General features: G+C 44.9%; 1 protein-coding gene across 2 annotated transcripts in view; it reads right to left on the bottom strand.

Moving 5' to 3' along the window:
• The window catches only part of LOC146866404 (serum albumin-like), a 462,125-nt gene that overhangs the window by 50,476 nt on the left and 386,151 nt on the right, over positions 1-25,498 (bottom strand). For both annotated transcript variants that reach the window (XM_085636474.1, XM_085636475.1), the window contains 2 exons: positions 9,525-9,622; positions 4,926-5,064 (listed from right to left, as the gene is read on the bottom strand). In XM_085636474.1, the coding sequence (XP_085492600.1) occupies positions 4,926-5,064; positions 9,525-9,622 (237 nt within the window). The remainder of the gene's footprint in view (positions 1-4,925; positions 5,065-9,524; positions 9,623-25,498) is intronic.

Raw genomic sequence — 25,498 nt, 5'->3', positions numbered from 1 at the left:
TCTGCATTCTGTCCATCAATAGTTCTTTTTGCATGATTCATTCTACAGCACACATATAAAGAGCCAATTGACTGTTTATGTGCAGGAATCCTTCAATGCAACGCAGACACCCTTGCACTAGGTAAAAGGGGTTTCGTCGTACAGTTGTAAATATGTCGCATCCTTTCATCTTGGAAATGCGCTCCTACATTTCCTTGTAAATATGCCCACTTGTGTGATTTTCATTCTCTTGCAGGGGGTTAAAATCAAATGAGGAAACATAAGCTGTCAGTTCCCAAAAACAAGTCCCCACCTGCAGACCCCATCTCAAATTAAACACTATGTGAACAACAGTTCAAATTTACAACAAATCATATTGGTCACTGGAGCAATTTTTCCATCAACCATTTTGGCTCTGTACAGATTTTCTATCAGTATGTTGAATCTCATGATCTGATTGCCTACCTAATGCACAATGAACATTTTTCTTGCAACAGCCACTTTCTCCATTTACAGCTTTTGGACTGCAGTATATTAAGCAAACAAGTATTGATACAATAAGAGGAATGAAGAGTAAATTCAGACCCCGTGGAAGCTGATGGGGCACCATATGTCCCCCAAATATAGAAAATTGATACAAGGTCCACCGAGATCCACAAACAACACTACAAACTTGATAGCCATCTCTGCATGACACATTCTAGTAATCCTGAAATAATAGTGATCACTGGCCAGCGAGGTATAAATGTCTTGGAGCTGAACATTCTGCATCAAAGGCTCCTTTCTTTGGAACCCGAACCCTCTTACCATCTGCCGCAATCCTCAGTACTTGAAATTCAGGGAAGCCCTAAAAATGCTAGTTTTTACCACATCTTTGGACCACTCCAGACTTAGGGGTTCCTGTTTCAGTAAAGATTCTTAGGGCTTCAATTAATACAAAATGGCGCAGCACAGCGCCACAAGCCATTTTGCTGCGCCAAGCTGCGTCATTTTAAAAGCACAGGGATGCGTCATATTAAAACAATATGATGCATCCATGTGATTTCCCCAAGTGCACAATTGGCTGCCATATGTCAGCACAGGCATCCTTGCTTCATGTTGCAAGGGTGTCTGCATTGCAGGGATGATTGGTTTTGTACAGGAATGGACACCTTCTTGCAAAAAAACAATAATTTATGCCATTTTCCTCTTTCTATGTGTGCTGCATTCTGCAGCATGCATAGAAAGAGGGGAAACTAGGAGAAATAAAATTATTTCTCTTTGTGCACCACTCCTATGCCTCACTTGGGGAGGCGTAGGATTCTGACACATTCTCAGCTTTACAAAACATTCTAAATCTGGGAATGTGTCAGGTCCCATGGATGTTGCGTGGAAACACCCACAGTAATACCCATGGAACGCCCCTTTCATGCGTAGTAATGCATGAAAGTGGCCCATATTTACAAGGACATCAAAAGTCAAGCAGGGTGACTTTACATGGACTTGTAAATATGGATAAGCCCATTGTGCCGCCGGTGCATCAAAAAAAGTGACGCACCGGCAGCACATTGGGCTTGTAAATAAGGTCTCTATACCTTAGGATTTAGGAAGATCTGATGAGCCAGTTCCTGATCTTTGTTTCTTTGTTTCCCCACCCAAGAACTTTTAAGCTTTCCCAGGGCTGTGATAGCACTATTTTTTTTTCACAAGAGAGAGTGAGAGAAGCAGCACAGTTGCAATCTCCCAAATGCTATATTGTCACTAAGGGCAACTGCTGTCTACTGTTTTCCCTTGTGGGTATACAGTTTTTTTGAGCCCAGATTTCATATCAGGTGGTCCTTGGACAGTTAGTATGTCCTGCAGCCACTTAGTATGGTGGGATATCCAAAGATATTGGAGAAGACGCCTCACTCACTAATAGTGACATGCTTCATCATAGGCGTCTTTCCACACACAGGTAAGATGGTACTACCTGTGCGGACTCAACCAAAGATGTTCTGGGAGTTCTTATATAAAATAACAACTGGTCAAGCAGGGAACTAGATATGTGATATATTAAAAATACCTACAAGTATACCCAAATACTATACTTTATTCCTTAGGCTACCTGTGGTATATTTTAAAATCGTGAAATGGGGTTCTTTTTAATGCAATTTTTTCAAATATACCATCTCTATAATGCCAACATGTTTCGGCCTTCGCTACTAGCCCTACCAGGCCTGGGGCCTTCTTCAGGGCTATAATATCTACTTTTTTAAAAGTCCCTGCCTTGTGTTAAGCAATTTTGCCATGCACAACATTAATGAGGCCTATTGCACTAACCTACATTTCTGAGTTTATCCAGTAGGTTTTCTACAAGGTAAAAAGAGAAACAAAAATATATAGACAATTTTGTCAATATCATTGATGAACTAATGTCAATACGATACACCTGTTGTTGTTCACATTTGCAAACTATACATCCACCAAAACTAGGTGATTTTTTACACTCAGTGTGTTGAAAACTAAAAATCGTCACCCGTGCTACTACCTCAATATTTATCTTTTCCTTTGTAATTTCAATCGATACGTTATATATGATTAAAAAAAACAACCAGTGTGGGTTATAGTGATCTTTCACATTACCAACAGAGCTGTGTGATACCTACTATACTACGCACGCGTGTATGTTTGTCTTATCTCGAGTATGCTTGGTGGTACACCCATTCGTGGTCTGGATAGAGCCCACTCCCATGCTGATGGTATCTCTCTTGTGTCATGCAAAAGGAGGTGGTGCTTTCTTTATACTTCTTATTACTGCTCTCACCTACTGTATGGTGCATTTGGGCGCCATGTGGGTCTCGTGTGTCACGGTGTCGTCTTGTAGTCACACACTAGAGAAAGGGATCGAGAGGCAAGAAATTGATCCTTCTTACTATTTAAAGATTGGTTTGATTGTCTTTTTTAGATTTTTTGATTTTTTATGTATTCATAGGTACTATTTAGTCTCATGTTCAAGGTGCGGAATGGTTCTATTTTATTATTGTTGCACTGCAGGTTTTCACTATGAGTCCCCACCAGCAACACTCACTCATCTATATCATTTGACTGAACCGTTGTCTCTATTCTTATGTACATTGTTTGTGCTGGTTTCACTACATACTGAACGTTTTGTTGAAGGTCCCTATCTTTACACATCTAGTTCCGTGACATCCATTCCATTCTGACCTCAGGATATACTCATGAATGTTGTATACAGGCTACTTCAATCTATGAAAGTCTAGATGACCATGTGTATCTATTTTACCATCGTTGGATATTTTACAGGTTGTTTCCCCTGTAGCATTCCTCAAAAGAGAATGGCTCCGCTCTTCCTGGGTTTCTACAAGGAGATGGATAACCTTTCTCACCCCTGTAGTTTTAAAGGGCTAAGCACCTTTGTTGTTTTGTCTATAATGCGATGTAATATATATCGCTGTATGTGGAGTTATCAAAAACTCAGTTCATGTTATATTTTTGGGGATCCTGAGATCGTGATCCGTGCAGTTTCCTGACGCTTCATGGTATATTTATAAAATGCTAGCTGATGATTGTATTAGACAGATATTGCGTGTTCCCTTTACTATTTTTATTCGAAACCGCATTTTTTCGTCACTCTTAGAATATTAAAAAAGCGCATGTCTTACTGTGCCGATATTTTGCTCTTAGAACTGTTGCGCAGGTAGTACTATCTTACCTGGGTGTGGAAAGACGCCTATGATGAAGCATGTCACTATTAGTGAGTGAGGCGTCTTCTCCAATATCTTTGGATATCCCACCATACTAAGTGGCTACAGGACATACTAGTTGTCCAAGGACCACCTGATATGAAATCTGGGCTCAAAAAACTGTATACCCACAAGGGAAAACAGTAGACAGCAGTTGCCTTTAGTGACAATACTGTGATAGCACTACACATAAAAAGTAAATACATGAAAATGTAATTGAAAAAAAAGATGTTACCAGAATCACAGGTATCCATCCCCCTGAAAGATGTCAAGGAGCAGGAAAAGAAGGCCAAATGAACTAAAATGGTGAAGATTCCCACCCTTTTATGTTTGAAAACAAGCATACTTTCTGACTAGGACAAAATATATATTTCATTCTATGTAGTATCACAGGTCAACAAATGTACTCAAATGAGTGGCGACTGCTTATGTGGATTCCAATCATTGAATGATAGTGACCTCTGAATGCAGGCTGTAAACTTTCACAAAAAGTAGGCTATTCATATTAGACAGCTGAGTGTGGGGAGAAGGCGGTTGCGGACACGGGGAAATCATACAGTGGTGCATAGACTGTTGCGTATTTCATCCAACATCCCTTTCTCTATGTACTACTTTTTTTGTAGAATTGTGAACCTTATCCTTAGAAGTGACAAGGGTCAAAATGCAGGAACATTTTAAGGTCATCTGGCCCTTCTAGCCTCCTTTCCTTGATTTATTGCTGTGTAAGAGTCAGACAGCCGATTCAAACTGCATTTAAAATGAATGAGGCAGGTCTTGTGTCCCTCACTGCACACCGTTCCTTTGGTCTGTACCCACTTATTACATCAGGCCCATGGCGTAGGACTTTCCTTCTCTAAGCACTGCACTGCACGGCGTAAGTTGTGCTACAAGAAGGCCCGTTTTTGTCCATGGCCCATTTCTCACTTGCAGTCTGGTGAAAATCATATTGTAGGAGCTTTCTTCTACCTTGTAAGAGCCTCTCACACCCACCTCACTTCTCGGATTCCAACCACAAAAATAACGCCTGTCACTTTTAATTGTTCATATGTGTTTATTCAATGCATTGTTTTCGGACCTTGATATAAGTATGCCATTGTGTGAAAGTCACTCTTCCAATGTGATGTAAAAAAGAGGTCAAGATAGAAAATGGTTTACCACTAAGTGAAAACTGTAAAAAAAAAAAAAAACAAGCCCATGGGAAAATTCAACATTGGTACTTACTCCACTATCGAAGCAAGACATCTGCTTTTCTTCTTTCACTTTGCAGCAGGTATCTGCATCCTCCGTCATAGATTGTGTTATTTCAATCAGGGACTTGGATGGCAACTGAGGAATTTTCTTTGTGTACTGGACCAAAAGCCTAAAATGACAATACTCAAATGTGAGATTCTTGACTGAACTTACATGAAAACCAAAGAGTCATCTTGAGAATTGTTTGGGCCCTGAGCACTACATATATTGGGGCCTCGGGTTTGGAACAACTTTAAATCAATTACTCATTTTCAAATAATTCAAGTCCTCAGTGTGCCTAACAATGTTGAATTATACATTGAGGTTTCAGAAAAGGGGACATGCAGAAACAGCAGAAAGCTCAATCTGTTCTCTGTCTGCCAGCTAAATTGTAGCAAATCAAAGCTTTATCAAGCACAGAGCAAGCCATTTGTTTTTTCGATAGGCTCTAGCTATGTTTTGCCTTGTCAAATAAATGTTATGTGGAAATGACTGACTAACCACCTCCTTACTCATAATATAAAAAATACTCAGTAAGGGAGACTTGACTGTTTTAGGGGACTGAGGATACCACTAAAAATAAAATATATGCAATTTGTAGTTTTAATTTCCAGATCCCCATAATCACAAAAAAGTTTTCCGTTCGCATCTGACTTTTTTCTTTGCAAGAGAGAAAAAAAGATCTGCACCAGGATTTGCACAATTCCATGGAGTACAATTTGAAAGTTTTCTCATAAACTCTCTTCCGGTCTTGTCACTCCTCCCCTCTTTCTGTGTATAGTTCAGTTGCTAGATAGCGATATACAGCTCTCCCGAGTCAGGGGAATGGGAAGGGGCCAGAGGCAAAAAAAATACAGAGGTAAAGAGAACAGTAAGTTACTTAGGGACAGAGATGAGGTAGAGAATAGGTGAGATAATGAAAGATGTTATGTAAAGAGAATAAAAGCAGGTAACCAGAGACAACAAGGTAGGTAAGGAAGAATAGGTTATAAGTAAGGTTATAGAGTGAAGCTAAATTTGTCAGGTAAAATGATTAGTGAGGCAATTGGAAAGAGGGTATGAAGGGCACAAAAGAGATGAGATTTTAATAGAAAAGAGGTGAAGTAGAAAAACACGGGTCCAATAAAGAACAAGAGGTGAAACTGATGTGGAGAGTGGTGAGCTAAAGAGAACAGTAGAGACGGAGCATCTAGATTTAAAGATATGTAAAGAGAGAGAGGGTAGAGATAGAAGTGATGTATATAGAGGTGAGAGAGGAGATAATCAGATAGAAAAAACAGCAGAAGTAAACAAGAGAGGTAGCGAAAAAGGAGTATAGAGTAAATGAGAGAGGTGAGGTGGAGAGAACAGAACTAGAATGAGAGATAAGTAGGTGGAGAGGTGAGGTAATGAATGAAAAGGTGAGGTAAATTGCGTGATTGGTATTGAGAGAGTGACAGAGAAAGATAGGGTTAAGAGAGATGAGGCAGTAAGAGAGATGTGAGATAGATGGAGAGGTGAGGTTCAGAGAAGCAAAATCAGTAGTGGAAAGGTATGGCCATGAGAGAGGTAGAGAGTTGATGTAGAGTGCTAGAGAGGGATGAGACAGAGATAGATGAGGTTGAATGAGAGATCAAATAGATGAAGGTGAGATACAAGCGAAATGAAACAGAACTGTGCAGTTTCAGAGAGAGAGGGCGTTATAGATAGTTGAGGCAGAGAGGGGGTAGAGAGGCAGGGATGTACAAAACGCACTGAGAGTGGTAAAGAGAGGCTGGGGTAGCGAGTGTCAGGTAGAGGGAGATGACACAGAAAGAGGAGTGAAGCTCACACAGATCAGGCAGAAAGAATAGGGACAGAGAGATAGGGGGTAGGTGTAGAGAGAAGCAAATAGGGTGAGATGTGTGAGACGGGCATTTGATGCAAAGAAATGGGTAATGGGTAGTGAACAGAGTGATGTAATCTACACATTTTCTGTTTATGTACCCTCATAGCATTTCATATATTCATTTATTTTGAGTGAATATTTCACATTTATAAATGTACATTGCATTTTGTGTTGTTTGCATATTTATAGCATATTCAGTTTGTAATTTTTTAGTGTGCTGGTGGATTATTCACATATGTATTCATGTGATTTATAGAATTATATGAAGGTGCAACAATAATAATATTTTAAGCCTTTGACATCATTCAATGTGAGTCCTGACCTTTTCAAAATACTGAAAAAAGTGTATTTGCGCTGGGTGCATATAAGTATAAGGCATAGAGGAATGTACAACTTGTTCAGATACTGAGATCTAGCAATCAGAGGATGTAAACATCCATCGTGAAGGCCACAGGCAGGTATGTCAGAGTAGATAAGGCATACCTTGCTGGGTACTCCATAGCTACTGAGCACAGAGACAGACAACAACCTTCTTTACACAGAACAACACTTCTCTTGATCAACACAGGTATGCGGGTGAGAGGCCACATCAGAAACTCAAACAGGCCCCTTTTGGTGCTAAGGCAGCTTAGCTGAAGACAAGAATCAAGGGGCTGCAGAACAGGAACTAGTTCCCTTATATCCATGCAAGGGAATTCTGAAATACTTTTACAATGCTGCAATTCTTTATAATAATTGTTTTAATTGCCACTGTTTTGTTCATATTCATAGTTACAACTATACATATTATGTTCACTAGGATAGCACATGTTTTTTTATAAAAATCATAAAAGATATTCCTTGTGCGTATTCTCGAGTGTGTTTATTCATGGTGAAAAGAGATTTGGAACTCAATCACACCAAATAATCGTGTGAGCACCACAGGAATGATCATCACCCAGAATGCACCATCCTCATGTAACATTCAGGTGGGTCTTCGGTTATAAGTCCTTGAGGTTTTCTGTGTCTAGTTGGTAAGTTGGCATTAAACCTGCACTTTCACTGGAGGGACTGGAAAATGCAATCACAGGCCATATTGTGCTTAGAATATTATCAGTGAGCCATGGACATGTTAAGGGGAAACTCATATACCCTTGTGGGCCCCACTTTTTATGCAAGACAAGGCCGCCACTTTTTAGCCAGGGCAACCTTTTCTAACTTGGCTGCTGAGTAGAAAAGCTTAGGGAGTACTACAAGAGAATGAATGTTTTCACTGTACATTTCATCTGACAGCTTGCTTCTTCTTCCACATTGCTCTCTGTTTTGAGGGCGGAGAACAGGGTGCTTATAGCTTTATTGCACTTACCTGCAGGGCAAGTAAGGCTGTTAATTACTCCTCTAGTTATTTATTTTATTTACTTATAGAGCACCCGAATCATCCCCTAAGGAGCATCTCTGCGCTGTAGGAAGAACAGCTGTCAGAGCAGACCAGGTGCAGACAATTTAAAAGAGCTCAATCTTAAGCAGTTTTCTAAGCAAAAGATACTCAGGGAACTTACGGAGATGAATCGGGAGCTGATTCCAGTAGAATTGGGCTAAGTGGAAGAAAGATTTCCCACCCATGCAAGATTCTCTTGTTCGAAGGAATCTATTTGGCTGATATTGGATGAGTTTTTCAGCTAGATACCATTTAACGCTTTGTGCACAATGTAACATATCTTGAATCTAACCCGCATGCTTATCAGTAGCCAATGCAGATATTGTAAAAGGGGGAGGGAGGCAGCTCTGGCTGGTAGGTTCTTGATGAGATGAGCCGTGGTGTTTTGAACTACCTGAAGTCAGTTTAGTGAAGACTCACATGCCGTAATCAGGAGGGCATTGCAGTAATACAGGCGGCTTATCACCAGTCTCTAAACAAGTGTTTTACGTACGGTGAGGGGAAGAAAAAGAAAAACTTTGCACAGGAGGCTTAGCATATGGAAGCAGGAACCTATGGCAGCTATCACCTGATCTTTCGTCATACGTATCTGGTCCAGACATATGCCCAGGTTCTTGACCACAGCCTCCGACCGACATCGATGCTCATGGGGAACCGATCGAGTTCGGGTCAGCGGTTCCAACACCGCAGTTAGGATGCGACTGCATATGCGGTGGTCACACATTTTCATTTTACAATGGGAGCTTGTGCGGTGGGCCAAAACCGCCCGCAGCACAAGCTCCCATTGTACAATGGACTTTTTTAAACATCCCTGCACTGTGTAGCTGACACCTCAGGGTGCCTACCACACGGTGCAGGGATGTGAAGGGGCGCACCACAGGTGCTCCCCAGTGCCACATGCGGAGGGTCAAGGGGGCCCTGCTAGGGGCCTCGAAAGACACTCTCCGACATTAGTTCCATGTCAGAAAGGCTGACATGGAACTGTTGTAGGAAAGTGCCATCATAATCTCGACAGTGGAAACACCATCCGTAAGGGATTATGAGACCTTTTCGCCTGGCCGCCGGGCTCCTTGAGCCCATTGAAATGAGTCGGATTCCCAAGCTGGTGTAAACTCCGACCGCCGTCATTGTAATACAGCCGTCGGAGTTTAAACTTCCAATGTCAGTCGGAAATCCTTAGACCAGAGGTCAGAGGCTTTTCGTCCGACATTACAATTAGGCCCTTGGTGTCAATACAAACAATGAAGTTGCTGCAACAGGTGATTATAATGTACTATTAATGCAAATATTTTAGAAGAAGACTTACTCATTTTGGAAGTTGTAGTTTCCGATTTTTTGAAGGTCCTCACAATTCTTTTTCATCAATTTCTGACTCTCAGCAATCTTCTTTTTCATGAATTCGTCCTATATAAAGATACATGAAAACATGATTTCAATGATGGTGAGGAGAACATGGAAACAGCTATTTTACTAGACATCTGAGGCCAGTTTTATTATTGGCCTGGTCGCAATTCAGATGTTTTGTTTGTGCACAGTCAGCGATACAACCCAGCCACATCTTTATGCTGTGCTCAAAGTACAAAAGAGCCATTTGCAAGCAGTTCTCTTCCTTAATGAGCAGTTTATGCTTTTCAATAGAAAAACAAAATAAACTAATCTGCAGATTGGTGCTCCCTTTTTGATGTGATGCAGTGGGCAAAAACAATGTTCTAGAAGACGGCACGAGCAATTGACCAGTGGCTAAGGGCCCGATTCACAGAACTAACTTAAGACAAAATCCTAAACTTACTACTTATGGTATTCACAGAAGTTAGGATTTTGTCCTAAGTTTGACTTAAGACAAACTTAAGACAAACTTAAGACAAACTTAAGACAAACTTAAGACAGACTTAAGACAGACTTAAGACAGACTTAAGACAAACTTAAGACAAACTTAAGACAAAATCCTAACTTAAGTTTGTCTTAAGTCTGTCTTAAGTCTGTCTTAAGTTTGTCTTAAGACAAAATCCTAACTTCTGTGAATACCAAAAGTAGTAAGTTTAGGATGTTGTCTTAAGTTAGTTCTGTGAATCGGGCCCTAAGACTTTTGCAGGTAGTCTACCCATCACCTTTTGTTTTTTTAATGAATTCCACACCTTGTTGAAATGAAACATATAGGACACCTGTGTGCAAATTATGCACTTCATTAGGGGTGGGATTCTTTTTTTCTGCTCCCAGCATGCAGTAGCTGCTCATTAGACACATCCACCATTTAAGGGATCTGCTTCTGCACTGGTGGGCAGAACGACCTACTGTGTCGAAAATCATGATTGGATGCCCTCACACAATCTGATCTAGTGCAGACTATAATAAGTGTCCTCTCACAGAATTCTTTTATAGCCATGGGTACGCCTCGGTGCTGGGATTTTTTTTTAGGGACTGGAAAGACAAAGACAGCCCACACAAGAGTGCTTTTCCATGTTTAAGCACAGAATCCACCCTTACTTTTAGTCTGTTTAATGACAGGGTCAGACTGACCTATAGAGCTGTCAAGCAGTGCCTTATGGGCTGATCTGTTAGATCAGGGTGTTGATCGATTTTAGAAAAAATAGTTCAGCCTGTCCCTAATAATATCACCAGAGCAGTGGGCGCAGGGGATTAACACTTTGCCCTGTAAAGAGTAGCATATCCTCCTGCAACATCCCACACATTCCTTTTTGTAATGTTGTGCATGGTGCCCCCATGCAATCTTTGGGGGATCATGTGGCTACCCAAGAGAGAAGTCATAATCCCTATTCACCGGCTGGGGATGACCATGTTAATGCTTCAAAGGTTCCCTGGCCCAGTTCCAAGCTGTGCAGGTCGGGCCATGCTATTGACATCTTCACCATGAACCATGAAGATGACTTTGAGAGGGGCCCTGGCACTCCTTCCTACCTTACAGAGGCATTCAGTCTCAACGATCTGTAAGTGTCTCCTAGCCATTTATTAGGGGTAGCTAGAAAATTCACGGCGGTACCTAGAAAATGGTTTCCCCTCATTGTGTGGTGCAAATTGGCCCCCGTCTGCAGAGTTTGATCTCCAGTACCAGGGTTCCATAGTGGGAGCACATGCAGGAGCAAGGTGAATTTCCTTCTTGCATATGTAAATGTAAATGTTGTAGACTTGTAAAGCGCACAGCTACCCCAGCAACGGGGCGTCCCAGCGCTGTAGACCGCTGGGGAACCCGTCTTGGCTATCCCTGTGAGATGGTCCCTTTCTGGGTATCTCCAAGGTGAAACCAGACATCCCCAGCGTCTGTGGGGGGCCGTTGTAGAGATGAGGCAATTTTAATGCCCAGAGTTGCCGAGTGTGTTCCTGGTTAGAGTAGGTACCGAGGCGAGAATTATCGAGTCCGTTTTGACCCTGGTCCACAACCCTGCCGCGTCGGGAATTGAACCCTGGTCCCTGGCCGATTCTCTGCTTACAGATCTGCCGCCTCTACCTAGTGAGCCAGACCTCTCGCATAGAGAATAATTGCCCCTGTTCAAAGAAGATAACAGTCCTTCAATAACCATGATTGTGCGTTCAATTGCTGACAGATTTGCAGTTTCAGATGTCACTTTGTCCGAGAATAGGTGCAGGTGACATACATTTTGAGGGGGTACAAGGATAATAGCCACAACAGTGGATGATACAAAGTCACTCCCCCTGGGGGGCGATCCGGCCCTGCTCCAATGGGAGGGTGCAGGGTTTCCTACTTCAGACCAAGCCCTGCCACCCTGGTCATGCTCATGGGAATCCGCAGGGGAGAGTTTAAGGAGAGACGCTTGCCCCCCCTGGATTTTACACTTGCCCTTTAATGACTACGCCCCTGCCCTTTGACATAGTCAAAAAGGGTCGGAGGATGGATGACATTAAAATTATGCCCCCCCCCCCAAAAAAAAACATTCTGCAGACACCCATGGTCAAGCTATGGATCTCTGCACATTGGTGAGGGAATCCAGTACTATTACTAACTATCACCGTCCCACAAACGCAGCCAAGGGTCTCTGACATTCTCCAATCTCCTACTCATAGCCCCACTCATCGCATGGGAGGCCACAAAATGTCCTCCAAGCAAGAGACTAAGCAGGCATCATTCCAGAGCATGCACGTTTATGCATGACCTCATTGCGGAACAAGCACAGGGGAAAGCAGGCACTATAAACAGGCAAAGAATGTCTGCCATTTGTGAAAAGTTAAATTACAGTCTGCCCTCTCGCAACAATTTTTATTATTCACCTCCATGTTTTAAATTATGCTTACAATATAAATAACTTTGGGTCATATTAACAAGACAGGCAATAAAATTATCGCCGCTGCCGCTAGAACGGCGATAATGGGCTTGATAATATGCTCTATGGAATTCCAATTGAAGCTCAGGTTAGACGTCCTTCACATCTAACATGGGCTTCAATTGGAATTCCATAGAACATATTATCAAGACCATTATCGCCGTTTTAGCGGCAGTTTTCTTCCGCTAAAGCGGCGATAATTTTATCGCCTGTCTTGATAATATACCCCTTTATTTGTTTAGAGACAACTCTGCTGTCAAGAAACATGTGCCAGACTCTACATACGTTAACATCTTAGAATAGTGCTTTTTGTCCTAAAACTAACAAATCTGAAATCATCAGCGTGCTTCCTAAATTGCCCTACAAGTTCTGCACCAGCCCATAAATTTTGTATATTGTCCGATGTGATGAGGAATTGTATGAAATGCTAGGCACTTTGTACATCTTGAATGCATTACAATTCATGCGCCATCAACAACCTAAATATTTCAGGTGGTGTGTGATGTCTTACTCTGGACTGCTCAATTCAGATTCAACAGTGTTCCCACCTGCAACATTTGAAGGGATTTTTTATGACATTAAATGTATTTTGCATTAGATCAAAAATAAAACATAAATACGCATTAGCTATGTTTTATTCATGTTAAGCTTGACCATAGCTAATGAAGGCCTGATTTTAAAATGGCTGACGTTGTCATCTTGTTTGTGATACATGTGCATTTTATTTCAAGGCAAAGCTGAAGTCCTAATTATCAAATGCAAGGTAGTTTTGATTTCTTTTTTTTCCATAAGTGAAATGTTTTCTTTTCATGTGGATAACCATGGAATGTCATAAACAGTCGCATAGTCAGGAAGACACCTGCAGAACACAGTCTGGTTCATGTATCTCATTTAGCTGCAGATAATGGAATTTTGAAGGACACTGAGCATAGCTGTATTGTGGAAGATCTTAGGAATCTAATGAGCCTGTAATTGTGTCATTTCACCTTAACCTGATTGGATGATTTGATGAGGAATGTGTGTAGGAATAGCAAATGTTAGAATTGATTTGGTTAAGCTAGTGTAGAGTAGATTATAGTTCAGGTGAATTCTTTGTCCACTTTCGATGCAGTTTAGAGAAGAGTAGGAGATTTAGGGTACTTTCTTTATGGTAGAACTCATTTTCAAAACCTTTCCCTTCAAGCAAATCTATGCTAGTTCTTCCTCTTTCTTTTATAAGTTTGAACTGATTTGAACTTCATATTAATTGATGCATTTATATATTGATTATTTATACTAACTTGATGTTTTTGTCTTCGGTACACTTTTAGCCTTTAATGAACCTTTGTAGTTTGAAAACTTAATCATTATCTATCTTTCTTGTGGAGCATAATGTGTTTCACATTTATTGAATGTATTGATTTGTTGACCCGCCTTAGTTGCAAATTTCGATTAATCAGATAGCGCTTTTTGGGCCTTAAAATTCACACCATGAAAAGCACTAACAGTATTAGGGGACACATGCTCCCCACAGAGAGACCCAAGTAGTTAACTGATGAACTCTATTAAGGCAAAGGGTTAAAATCAGACACCAAAGATTCTAAGAAACAGTAGCCATCATGATTCATGATTCTGGTGTGGCCCAATATTTTTTCCTACAAAGCTGATCTGTGTCGTGATTCACCAGGCCGGTGCGCTGGTGTTTATGTTGCTCCCCAGTCAGGTTCTAAGCTCTGCTGGACTATAGCAGTTCAATTATAGTGCAAATCATTTTAACATGTCAACGATGGCTGTCAGAAATTAGATAAGAGTCAATAGGTTTGTAGACATGGCATGATGTTTTTTCCCTTTGAGACAGATTTTGGTGACAAATGGCTGCTGATATGGTGGATAACTCTAAAGTTGGGATGCCAAACGTTCAATTGTCCCAGTCCAGCAAGGCAGCACTCAAGCATTGACTATTAAAATTTGATGTCCACATAGGCCTTAAAGCCCAAGATGGAGGTATTTGACAAATCCCTGTGTTCCAAGTAGTAGCATCTTGTTCCTCTGGTTCCGTGGACAACAGGTAATCCTTATGACAAAGATGACCCAGTTGCCCTTGAGCTATATATGTGCCAGAGAGTTGAACTCACCCCATATATTCTGCATTTATCACAAAGCATCTATCTTGCTAATACAAAGAGATCCCCAGAAAGAAAGGAACTTTCTCACCAAGTATTTCTGTATGCCTAACATCATCAGTAATTGGGGGATTGCTTGGATGAGCAACATGGTGGCCACCTAAACACAGAGCTCTTGGCTCTGGTCCAGAGATCTGCACCCATCTGCCGAGGTGCACTGGCCTGGGCCCCCTAGGGCCCCAGCAGAATTTCCAGTGGAGCACTGGACACTTACCCGGCAAATGGGGAGGCACTCACTCGACCTTCCTGGTCTCACTGCATGGGGCTGTCAGAGCTCAGCCACAGCAGGCCTTCGCCTGCTCCCACTGATTCTGCACGAAGCTAGAACACCTTCCCGGAGGTAAGTGAGGGGTTCTCTCATACCACATGATCTTGGTTCCCCGACAGAGAGAGGGGGCCCCGGTGATGTAGATTGCACGTGGTGCCTGAGGCACGCAAGGGATCTGGGCCTCCACTCCACGGCCTAGGTGTCTGGGGCTGTGCTCCTGAATTCCTGGAGCATGCCTGGTGGGCCTGGAATGTTTACTGACTGGCGCAGTACCCCCAGGGGAAGAGCAGACTTGGACCCTGGGCCTTCTGACCCCTTAGCTTCTCACATGCGACCCTCTGGTTTTGGCTACATGACGAGTGTTTCCGAATGGTGGTGCCTACAGGGAGGGCCCACATGCCTGTCCTCTCCGGTTTGTTCTGATGACAACCATAGGGAGCACCATAACAGATTGGATATTTTGACCTTCCTGGGACCTACCAGGGTCCCTATTGATGGCTGTCCGCAGTCCCCTGGCCATGTGACCAGTGCCACAGGGGGATGCTTGTGCTGCCACGCCCTGTTGGTGCTGGCTGACGGTGGGGCAAGTGCCTCCCTCCGAGGACCAATGCAGTCTGCTTTTCCTGACCTTCTCTGCCTGGCCAGGCTGCTTGTGCTGCCTTGCTTCCTTCCCACAGACAAAGGGAGGGTAAGTGGGCCCAGACGATAGGTGGGCTTCTCTCCCTGAGGTCCTAGCGCACATGGTAGAGATAGTCATAGGAAGTAGGGACATGTTGATTTCCAGTAAAACAGACGGCCGGGCGACCTCAAACATTCACCATCTGGCTTCAAGCAAGAAAGAGGCAGTCCCTCCAGGCCCGAAGTTAACAGACAGAGCCAAACACATTCAGGTGCAAAAGCTGGGGAGCCCTGCAAATGGACCCAAAGCATCTCAAGGCACACACAGGGCCAAAAGCAGGGAAAGCGATGCTCCAACAGCCAATACTCAGGAACTCGCCCCAAGTACAACAGATAGGTCAGATCCTCCCCTATCAAGGAGAGCAAAAAAAAGAGCTGAGGAAACAACTGAAAAAAAAGGGAGAAAACCTCCACAAAGGAAGATAGATCACTTCCCCCTACAAAGTGATGTTAAAAACAGACAGTTCTACTCAATATTTACAGCCAAAAAGGGGGGCAAGATGGATGCTTTGTCTGGCCCGACCTATGGAGACCACAAAGAGCAGATAAGCTCATCAAGACACATAATTGCGGAGGGCCCTAAGACTTATGCCAGACCAAGTCCTTCTCCAGGGCATGGATTAGCGGTTGGAACATGTGCTGCACAGGTAGACATAACCACCCAGGCAACAACAGCTATCACACTACTGTACCTGGGTGGCCCAACACAATTTAGCCACGAATCAAGAAGAAGACAAGAGCAATGAGCACACAAGGATGGAAAATCAAGAACCAAGTAGGAAATGCCTTGAAAAATTCAGCAAGTACAAGCCCAATGTTAAGCTCTGAAGTTCATAAACTAAGAATAGGAGATGTGGTTCCAACCACAGACTCCCCAACAAATGTCCATGAGGTCGTTCTTACCCCCGAGATATCACATCCCGGGACAGCATGACAACCTAAATCGGAGTAACATCCTCCGCCTTCTCAAACACCTAGCCACCCTGGATCACATAGAAACGGAAGACTTGGAATGGGTCAGATTTATGAGTCTCCAGGGGGTACCCATGGCGATTCCACAGTGGTGGGTACGAAGCAAAAGAAACTTCAACAAGCAGTATTGGACGAGTCACATCAACTCGCTGAGTGGGGCATAGAAGTCCAGCTTCTGCCAAAATCTAAATATCTGCATGTCCTAGCAATAATTAGCGGGGTCAAGGGCCCCTGGTCCATCTTGCACGGGACCAATAGCCAAGGGGCCCATAGCAGCAGTTGGATGGGCTCAAGGCATCAGGATCTCATGTCGAAACAATCATCGGGCCATACATGCAAGCCCTCTTGCTCCTCATCTAATAGGAACATTAAGAAGCCAGCTGCACTATTCCTAACAGTTGTGGCACCAGGCGCGGCAAGGCAGAGGCAAGGGGAGTAAACCCATTCTAGCAGCAATTAACTATAATCTCATGGAACATCACAGGGATCAGCAAAATCACAAAAAAAGAAAATACGAACCAGTTCCTAGAAAATGGAGATATATTATGCTTCCAAGAGACACGGGCGCTGTCCAGCACTCCATTTGCAGGGTATTACAAACACCATGTACCAGCAACAAAAAGGTCGGCCGGCGGACTATCAGTTCTCATAAAACATGCCAGCAGCCTTGTGGGCACTGAAATCCAAGCTACCACCCGTGGGATACAAGCGTTACAGATTAGAGCCCTGAATCTAAACTCTCATCCGCTTCGCCTCCTACTATTAAACCGTTACATCACCCCAGCACAGACCATGATGAAAGACTTTATGGATGGGCTGGCATGGACGATAGACAATCTCCTAAACAAATATAAATCCCATCAAGTGAACTTAGCGGGGGACTTCAACCTGAGGGATTTAGATAAAGCAAACTCCCCTCCCCGGTGCAAGGGGCAGGCAGAACCCCTCTACAATCTCCTAAAAAATCACAAGATATACACAACTCACAAACTAAAGGAAGCACGTTTGACATCCTGGCATCTGCAACTAACCTTTAGCAATATCTCAAGAATCGACTATATCATAGTAAGTGAAGCAATCACAGCCATATTAAAAGATTTCGAAGTGGAGGACAAGGCTGAAAGTGTTCACAGGCCCTTGAGAGCTGTGATCCAGCTTGAAGGACCAACAGCCACCATCTTTCAATCAATAGGAGAGTCGAGTGGGGAAGAAAAGCATAAAATGTTCTGAAAATATAGGAGAGAAGACGAGATTTTAGTTGGATCTGAAGCAGGAATGCACCCTACCAACGCATCTATCACCTATAGGATTGGGAGAATATCATAGAGGACCTCTGATTGAAGCTGGGAAACCCTCAGCATCAACGTCCGAGTATCAAAGCGCCATCCATTGCAGGAAGCAAACGCCAAACGAAAGACAAACTCTAAGGTAAACGGGCTCTCCGTAAGGTCTTAGAAGCAAAGAAAAGAGGGGGTATACCAACAGAAGGACCGTTGCTTAGAGCACTAAGGTCAGCCTTAAGAAAGAAACTGTGGGAACACGAAAAGGAACATACAGAAAGGGAATTGCTTAAAGTTTTCTCTCTGTTGAAGAAAAACCACCCCTCCAGTCTGTGGAGGCATATCAACCAGTTGAGCAGTCGAGGAGCATCAACAGAAAACGGAGTGACGGAGCATGAATGGCTAAAACCACATGGTGAGCAAAAGAATGATGGATTTAACGCAGATCTCTTGACTGGGGGTGAATGTTTTGATTTGTTCTGCATTCCGTCCATCAATTGTGAGTCTTTTGCTTTCTCGCCCTAAGTGTGCCAGGAATGCCCAGGCCGGGGTCCTGGGCTCACTGTGCCACTGGAATCAAACCATCCTGGCTGAAGAGGGGTGAAACACCAAAACCGGTCCAGGGATGCTTGTTTCTGGTCCAGGGAGGACCTGGCTTGGCAGTTCAGGATGGACTGTTCCCATGAGGCACAGGGTCAAGACTTATTTGCATATGGCCAGGTCTCAACTGGGGTGGAATGGTGAGCAAAAGAATGACGGATTTAAACCAGATCTCTCGACTGGGGCTGAATGTTTTGATTTGTTCTGCATTCTGCCCATCAATTGTGTGTCTTTTGCTTTCTCGCCCTAAGTGCGCCAGGTTTGCCCAGACGTGGGTCCTAGGCTCACTGTGCCACTGGAATCAAGCTATCCTGGCTGAAGAGGGGTGAAACCCCGAAACCTGTCATAGGATGCTTGTTTCCAGTCCAGGGAGGACCTGGCTTGGCAGTTCGGGCTAGACTGTTCACATGAGGCACAAAGTCAAGACTGATTTGCATATGGCCAGGTCTAAACTGGGGTAGCATGGTGAGCAAAAGAATGATGGATTTAACCCAGATCTCTTGACTGGGGCTAATTGTTTTGATTTGCCTGCATTCCGTCCATCAATTGTGTGTCTTTTGCTTTCTCCGTCTAAGTGCGCCAGGTATACCCAGATGTGGGTCCTGGGCTCACTATTCCACTGGAATCAAGCTATCCTGGCTGAAGAGGGGTGAAACCCCGATACCAGTCATAGGATGCTTGTTTCCAGTCCAGGGAGGACCTGGCTTGGCAGTTCGGGCTGGTCTGTTCCCATGAGGCACAAAGTCAAGACTGATTTGCATATGGCCAGGTCTAAACTGGTGTGGCATGGTGAGCAAAAGAATGATGGATTTAACCCAGATCTCTTGACTGGGGGTGAAAGTTTTGATTTGTTCTGCATTCCGTCCATCAAATGTGTGGCTTTCGCTTTTTCTCCCTAAGTGCACCAGGTATGCCCAGATGTGGGTCTGGGGCTCACTGAGCCACTGGAATCAAGCTATCCTGGCTGAAGAGGGGTGAAACCCCGAAACAGGGTCTAGGATGCTTGTTTCCGGTCCGGGGAGGACCTGGCTTGGCAGTTCGGGATGGACTGTTCCCATGAGGCACAGGGTCAAGACTGATTTACATATGGCCAGGTCTAAACGGGGGTGGCATGGTGAGCAAAAGAATGATGGATTTAACCCAGATCTCTTGACTGGGGGTGAATGTTTTGATTTGCCTGCAATCCGTCCATCAATTGTGTGTCTTTTGCTTTCTCCGTCTAAGTGCGCCAGGTATACCCAGACGTGGGTCCTGGGCTCACTACTCCACTGGAATCAAGCTATCCTGGCTGAAGAGGGGTGAAACCCCGAAACCAGTCATAGGATGCTTGTTTCCAGTCCAGGGAGGACCTGGCTTGGCAGTTCGGGCTGGACTGTTCCCATGAAGCACAAAGTCAAGACTGATTTGCATATGGCCAGGTCTAAACTGGTGTGGCATGGTGAGCAAAAGAATGATGGATTTAACCCAGATCTCTTGACTGGGGGTGAAAGTTTTGATTTGTTCTGCATTCCGTCCATCAAATGTGTGGCTTTTGATTTTTCTCCCTAAGTGCACCAGGTATGCCCAGACGTGGGTCTGGGGCTCACTGTGCCACTGGAATCAAGCTATCCTGGCTGAAGAGGGGTGAAACCCCAAAACCAGTCCTAGGATGCTTGTTTACGGTCCAGAGAGCACCTGGCTTAGCAGTTCGGGTTGGACTGTTCCAATGAGGCACAGGGTCAAGACTAATTTGAATATGGCCAGGTCTAAACCGGGGTTGCATGGTGAGCAAAAGAATAATGAATTTAATGGAGATCTCTTGACTGGGGGTGAATGCTTTGATTTGTTCTGCATTCCGTTCATCAATTGTGTGTCTTTTGCTTTCTCGACCTAAGTGCACCTGGTATGCCCAGATGTGGGTCCTGGGCTCACTGTGCCACTGGAATCAAGCTATCCAGGCTGAAGAGGGGTGAAACCCCAAAACCAGTCCTAGGATGCTTGTTTCCGGTCCAAGGAGGACCTGGCTTGGCAGTTCGGGTAGGACTGTTCCCATGAGGCACAGGGTCAAGACTGATTTGCATATGGCCAGGTCTAAACTGGGGTGGCATGGTGAGCAAAAAAATGATGGATTTACCCATATCTCTTGACTGGGGGTGAATGTTTTGATTTGTTCTGCATTCCGTCCATCAATTGTGTGTCTTTTGCTTTCTGTCTCTAAGTGTGCCAAGTATGCCAAGACGTGGGTCCTGGGCTCACTGTGCCACTGGAATCAAGCTATCCTGGCTGAAGAGGGGTGAAACCTCGAAACCGGTCCTAGGATGCTTGTTTCCGGTCCAGGGAGGACCTGGCTTGGCAGTTTGGGCTGAACTGTTTCCATGAGGCACACGGTCAAGACTGATTTGCATATGGCCAGGTCGAAACTGGAGTGGCAAGGTGAGCAAAAGAATGATGGATTTAACCCAGATCTCTTGACTGGGGGTGAATGTTTTGATTTGTTCTGCATTCTGTCCATCAATTGTGTGTCTTTTGCTTTCTCGCCTTAAGTGTGCCTGGTATGCCAGATGCGGGTCCTGGGCTCACTGTGCCACTGGACTCAAGCTATCCAGGCTGAAGAGGGGTGAAACCCCGAAACCAGTCCTAGGATGCTTGTTTCCAGTCCAAGGAGGACCTGGCTTGGCAGTTCGGGCAGGACTGTTCCCATGAGGCACAGGGTCAAGACTGATTTTCATATGGCCAGGTCTAAACTGGAGTGGTATGGTGAGTAAAAAAATGATGGATTTAGCCAGATCTCTTGACTAGGGGTGAATGTTTTGATTTGTTCTGCATTCCGTCCATCAATTGTGTGTTTTTGGCTTTCTCGCCCTAAGTGTGCCAAGTATGCCAAGACGTGGGTCCTGGGCTCACTGTGCCACTGGAATCAAGCTATCCTGGCTGAAGAGGGGTGAAACCTCGAAACCGGTCCTAGGATGCTTGTTTCCGGTCCAGGGAGGACCTGGCTTGGCAGTTTGGGCTGGACTGTTTCCATGAGGCACAGGGTCAAGACTGATTTGCATATGGCCAAGTCTAAACTGGAGTGGCAAGGTGAGCAAAAGAATGATGGATTTAACCCAGATCTCTTGACTGGGGGTGAATGTTTTGATTTGTTCTGCATTCCGTCCATCAATTGTGTGTCTTTGGCTTTCTCGCCTTAAGTGTGCCTGGTATGCCAGATGCGGGTCCTGGGCTCACTGTGCACTGGAATCAAGCTATCCTGGCTGAAGAGGGGTGAAACCCCGAAGCAGGTCCTAGGATGCTTGTTTCCGGACCAGGGAGGACCTGGCTTGGCAGTTCGGGGTGGACTGTTCCCATGAGGCACAGGGTCAAGGCTGATTTGTATATGGCCAAGTCTCAACTGGGGTGGCATGGTGAGCAAAAGAATCATGGATTTAACTCAGATCTCTCGATTGGGGGTGAATGTTTTGATATGTTCTGCATTCTGTCCATCAATTGTGTGTCTTTTGCTTTTTCGCCCTAAGTGCGCCAGGTATGCCCAGATGTGGGTCCTGGGCTCACTGTGACACTGGAATAAAGCTATCCTGGCTGAAGAGGGGTGAAACCCTGAAACCGGTCCTAGAATGCTTGCATCCGGTCCAGGGAGGATGTGGCTTGGCAGTTCGGGCTGGACTGTTCCCATGAGGCACAGGGTCAAGACTGATTTGCATATGGCCAGATCTTAACTGGGGTGGCATGGTGAGCAAAAGAATGATGGATTTAACCCAGATCTCTTCACTGGGGTGAATGTTTTGATTTGTTCTGCATTTCGTCCATCAATTGTGTGTCTTTTGCTTTCTCGCCCTAAGTGCGCCAGGTATGCCCAGACGTGGGTCCTGGGCTCACTGTGCCACTGGAATCATGCTATCCTGGCTGAAGAGGGGTGAAACCATGAAACCGGTCCTAGGATCCTTGTTTCCGGTCCTGGGAAGACCTGGCTTGGCAGTTCTGGCAGGACTGTTCCCATGAGTCACAGGGTCAAGACTGATTTGCATATGGCAGGGGCTAAACTGGGGTGGCATGGTGAGGAAAAGAATGATGGATTTACCCAGATCTCTTGACTGGGGGTGAATGTTTTGATGTGTTTTGCATTCCGTCCATCAATTGTGTGTCTTTTGCTCTCTCGCCCTAAGTTCACCAGGTATGCCCTGACTTGGGTCCTTGGCTCACTGTGTCACTGGAATAAAGCTATCCTGGCTGAAGAGGGGTAAAACCCCGAAACTGGTCCTAGGATGCTTGTTTCCGGTCCTGGGAAGACCTGGCTTGGCAGTTCTGGCAGGACTGTTCCCATGAGTCACAGGGTCAAGACTGATTTGCATATGGCAGGGGCTAAACTGGGGTGGCATGGTGAGGAAAAGAATGATGGATTTACCCAGATCTCTTGACTGGGGGTGAATGTTTTGATGTGTTTTGCATTCCGTCCATCAATTGTGTGTCTTTTGCTCTCTCGCCCTAAGTTCACCAGGTATGCCCTGACTTGGGTCCTTGGCTCACTGTGTCACTGGAATAAAGCTATCCTGGCTGAAGAGGAGTAAAACCCCGAAACTGGTCCTAGGATGCTTGTTTCCGGTCCTGGGAAGACCTGGCTTGGCAGTTCGGGCAGGACTGTTCCCATGAGGCACAGGGTCAAGACTGATTTGCATTTGGCCAGGTCTAAACTAGTGATGCATGGTGAGCAAAAAAATGATGGATTTACCCAGAACTCTTGACTGGGGATGAATGTTTTGATTTGTTCTGCATTCTGTCCATCAATTGTGTGTCTTTTGCTTTCTCGCCCTAAGTGTGCCAGGTATGCCAAGACGTGGGTCCTGAGCTCACTGGGCCATGGGAATCAAGCTATTCTGGCTGAAGAGGGGTGAAACCCCGAAACCAGTCCTAGGATGCTTGTTTCTGGTCCAGGGAGGACCTGGCTTGGTAGTTTGGGCTGGACTGTTCCCATGAGGCACAGGGTCAAGACTGATTTGCATATGGCCAGCTCTAAACTGGGGTGGCATGGTGAGCAAAAGAAAGATGGATTTAACCCAGATCTCTTGACTGGGAGTGAATGTTTTGATTTGTCTGCATTCCGTCCATCAATTGTGTGTCTTTTGCTTTCTCGCCCTAAGTGTGCAGGTATGCCAAGACGTGGGTTCTGGGCTCACTGTTCCACTGGAATCAAGCTATCCTGGCTGAAGAGGGGTGAAACCCAGACACCAGTCATAGGATGCTTGTTTCTGGTCCAGGGAGGACCTGGCTTGCCAGTTCGGGCTGGACTGTTCCCATGAGGCAAAAGGTCAAGACTGATTTGCATATGGCCAGGTCAAAACTGGTGTGGCATGGTGAGCAAAAGAATGATGGATTTAACCCAGATCTCTTGATTGGGGGTGAATGTTTTGATTTGTTCTGCATTCCGCTCTTCAATTGTGTGTCTTTTGCTTTTTCACCCTAAGTGTGCCAGGTATGTACAGATGTGGTTCCTGGGCTCACTATGCCACTGGAATCAAGCTATCCTGGCTAAAGAGGGGTGAAACCCCGAAACCGGTCCTAGGATACTTGTATCCGGTCCAGGGAGGATGTGGCTTGGCAGTTCGGGCAGGACTGTTCCCATGAGGCACAGGGTCAAGACTGATTTTCATATGGCAGGGTCTAAACTGGAGTGGCATGGTGAGCAAAAGGAAGATGGATTTAACCCAGATCTCTTGACTGGGAGTGAATGTTTTGATTTGTCTGCATTCTGTCCATCAATTGTGTCTCTTTTGGCTTCTCGGTCTAAGTGGGCCAGGTATGCCTAGACATGGGTTCTGGGCTCACTGTTCCACTGGAATCAAGCTATCCTGGCTGAAGAGGGGTAAAACCCCGACACCAGTCATAGGATGCTTGTTTCCGGTCCAGGGAGGACCTGGCTTGCCAGTTCGGGCTGGACCGTTCCCATGAGGCAAAGGGTCAAGACTGATTTGCATATGGCCAGGTCAAAACTGGTGTGACATGGTGAGCAAAAGAATGATGGATTTAACCCAGATCTCTTGATTGGGGGTGAATGTTTTGATTTGTTCTGCATTCCGCTCTTCAATTGTGTGTCTTTTGCTTTTTCACCCTAAGTGTGCCAGGTATGTCCAGATGTGGGTCCTGGGCTCACTATGCCACTGGAATCAAGCTATCCTGGCTAAAGAGGGGTGAAACCCCGAAACCGGTCCTAGGGTGATTGTTTCCGGTACAGGGAAGACCTGGCTTGGTAGTTCGGGCAGGACTGTTCCCATGAGGCACAGGGTCAAGACTGATTTGCATATGGCAGGGGCTAAACTGGGGTGGCATGGTGAGGAAAAGAATGATGGATTTACCCAGATCTCTTGACTGGGGGTGAATGTTTTGATGTGTTTTGCATTCCGTCCATCAATTGTGTGTCTTTTGCTCTCTCGCCCTAAGTTCACCAGGTATGCCCTGACTTGGGTCCTTGGCTCACTGTGTCACTGGAATAAAGCTATCCTGGCTGAAGAGGAGTAAAACCCCGAAACTGGTCCTAGGATGCTTGTTTCCGGTCCTGGGAAGACCTGGCTTGGCAGTTCAGGCAGGACTGTTCCCATGAGGCACAGGGTCAAGACTGATTTGCATTTGGCCAGGTCTAAACTAGTGATGCATGGTGAGCAAAAAAATGATGGATTTACCCAGAACTCTTGACTGGGGATGAATGTTTTGATTTGTTCTGCATTCTGTCCATCAATTGTGTGTCTTTTGCTTTCTCGCCCTAAGTGTGCCAGGTATGCCAAGACGTGGGTCCTGAGCTCACTGGGCCATGGGAATCAAGCTATTCTGGCTGAAGAGGGGTGAAACCCCGAAACCAGTCCTAGGATGCTTGTTTCTGGTCCAGGGAGGACCTGGCTTGGTAGTTTGGGCTGGACTGTTCCCATGAGGCACAGGGTCAAGACTGATTTGCATATGGCCAGCTCTAAACTGGGGTGGCATGGTGAGCAAAAGGAAGATGGATTTAACCCAGATCTCTTGACTGGGAGTGAATGTTTTGATTTGTCTGCATTCCGTCC

Source organism: Triturus cristatus, chromosome 2_1 (assembly GCF_964204655.1).
Source record: "Triturus cristatus chromosome 2_1, aTriCri1.1, whole genome shotgun sequence".
Taxonomy (NCBI): Eukaryota; Metazoa; Chordata; class Amphibia; order Caudata; family Salamandridae; genus Triturus; species Triturus cristatus.
This window is presented reverse-complemented; position numbering and strand designations above follow the sequence as displayed.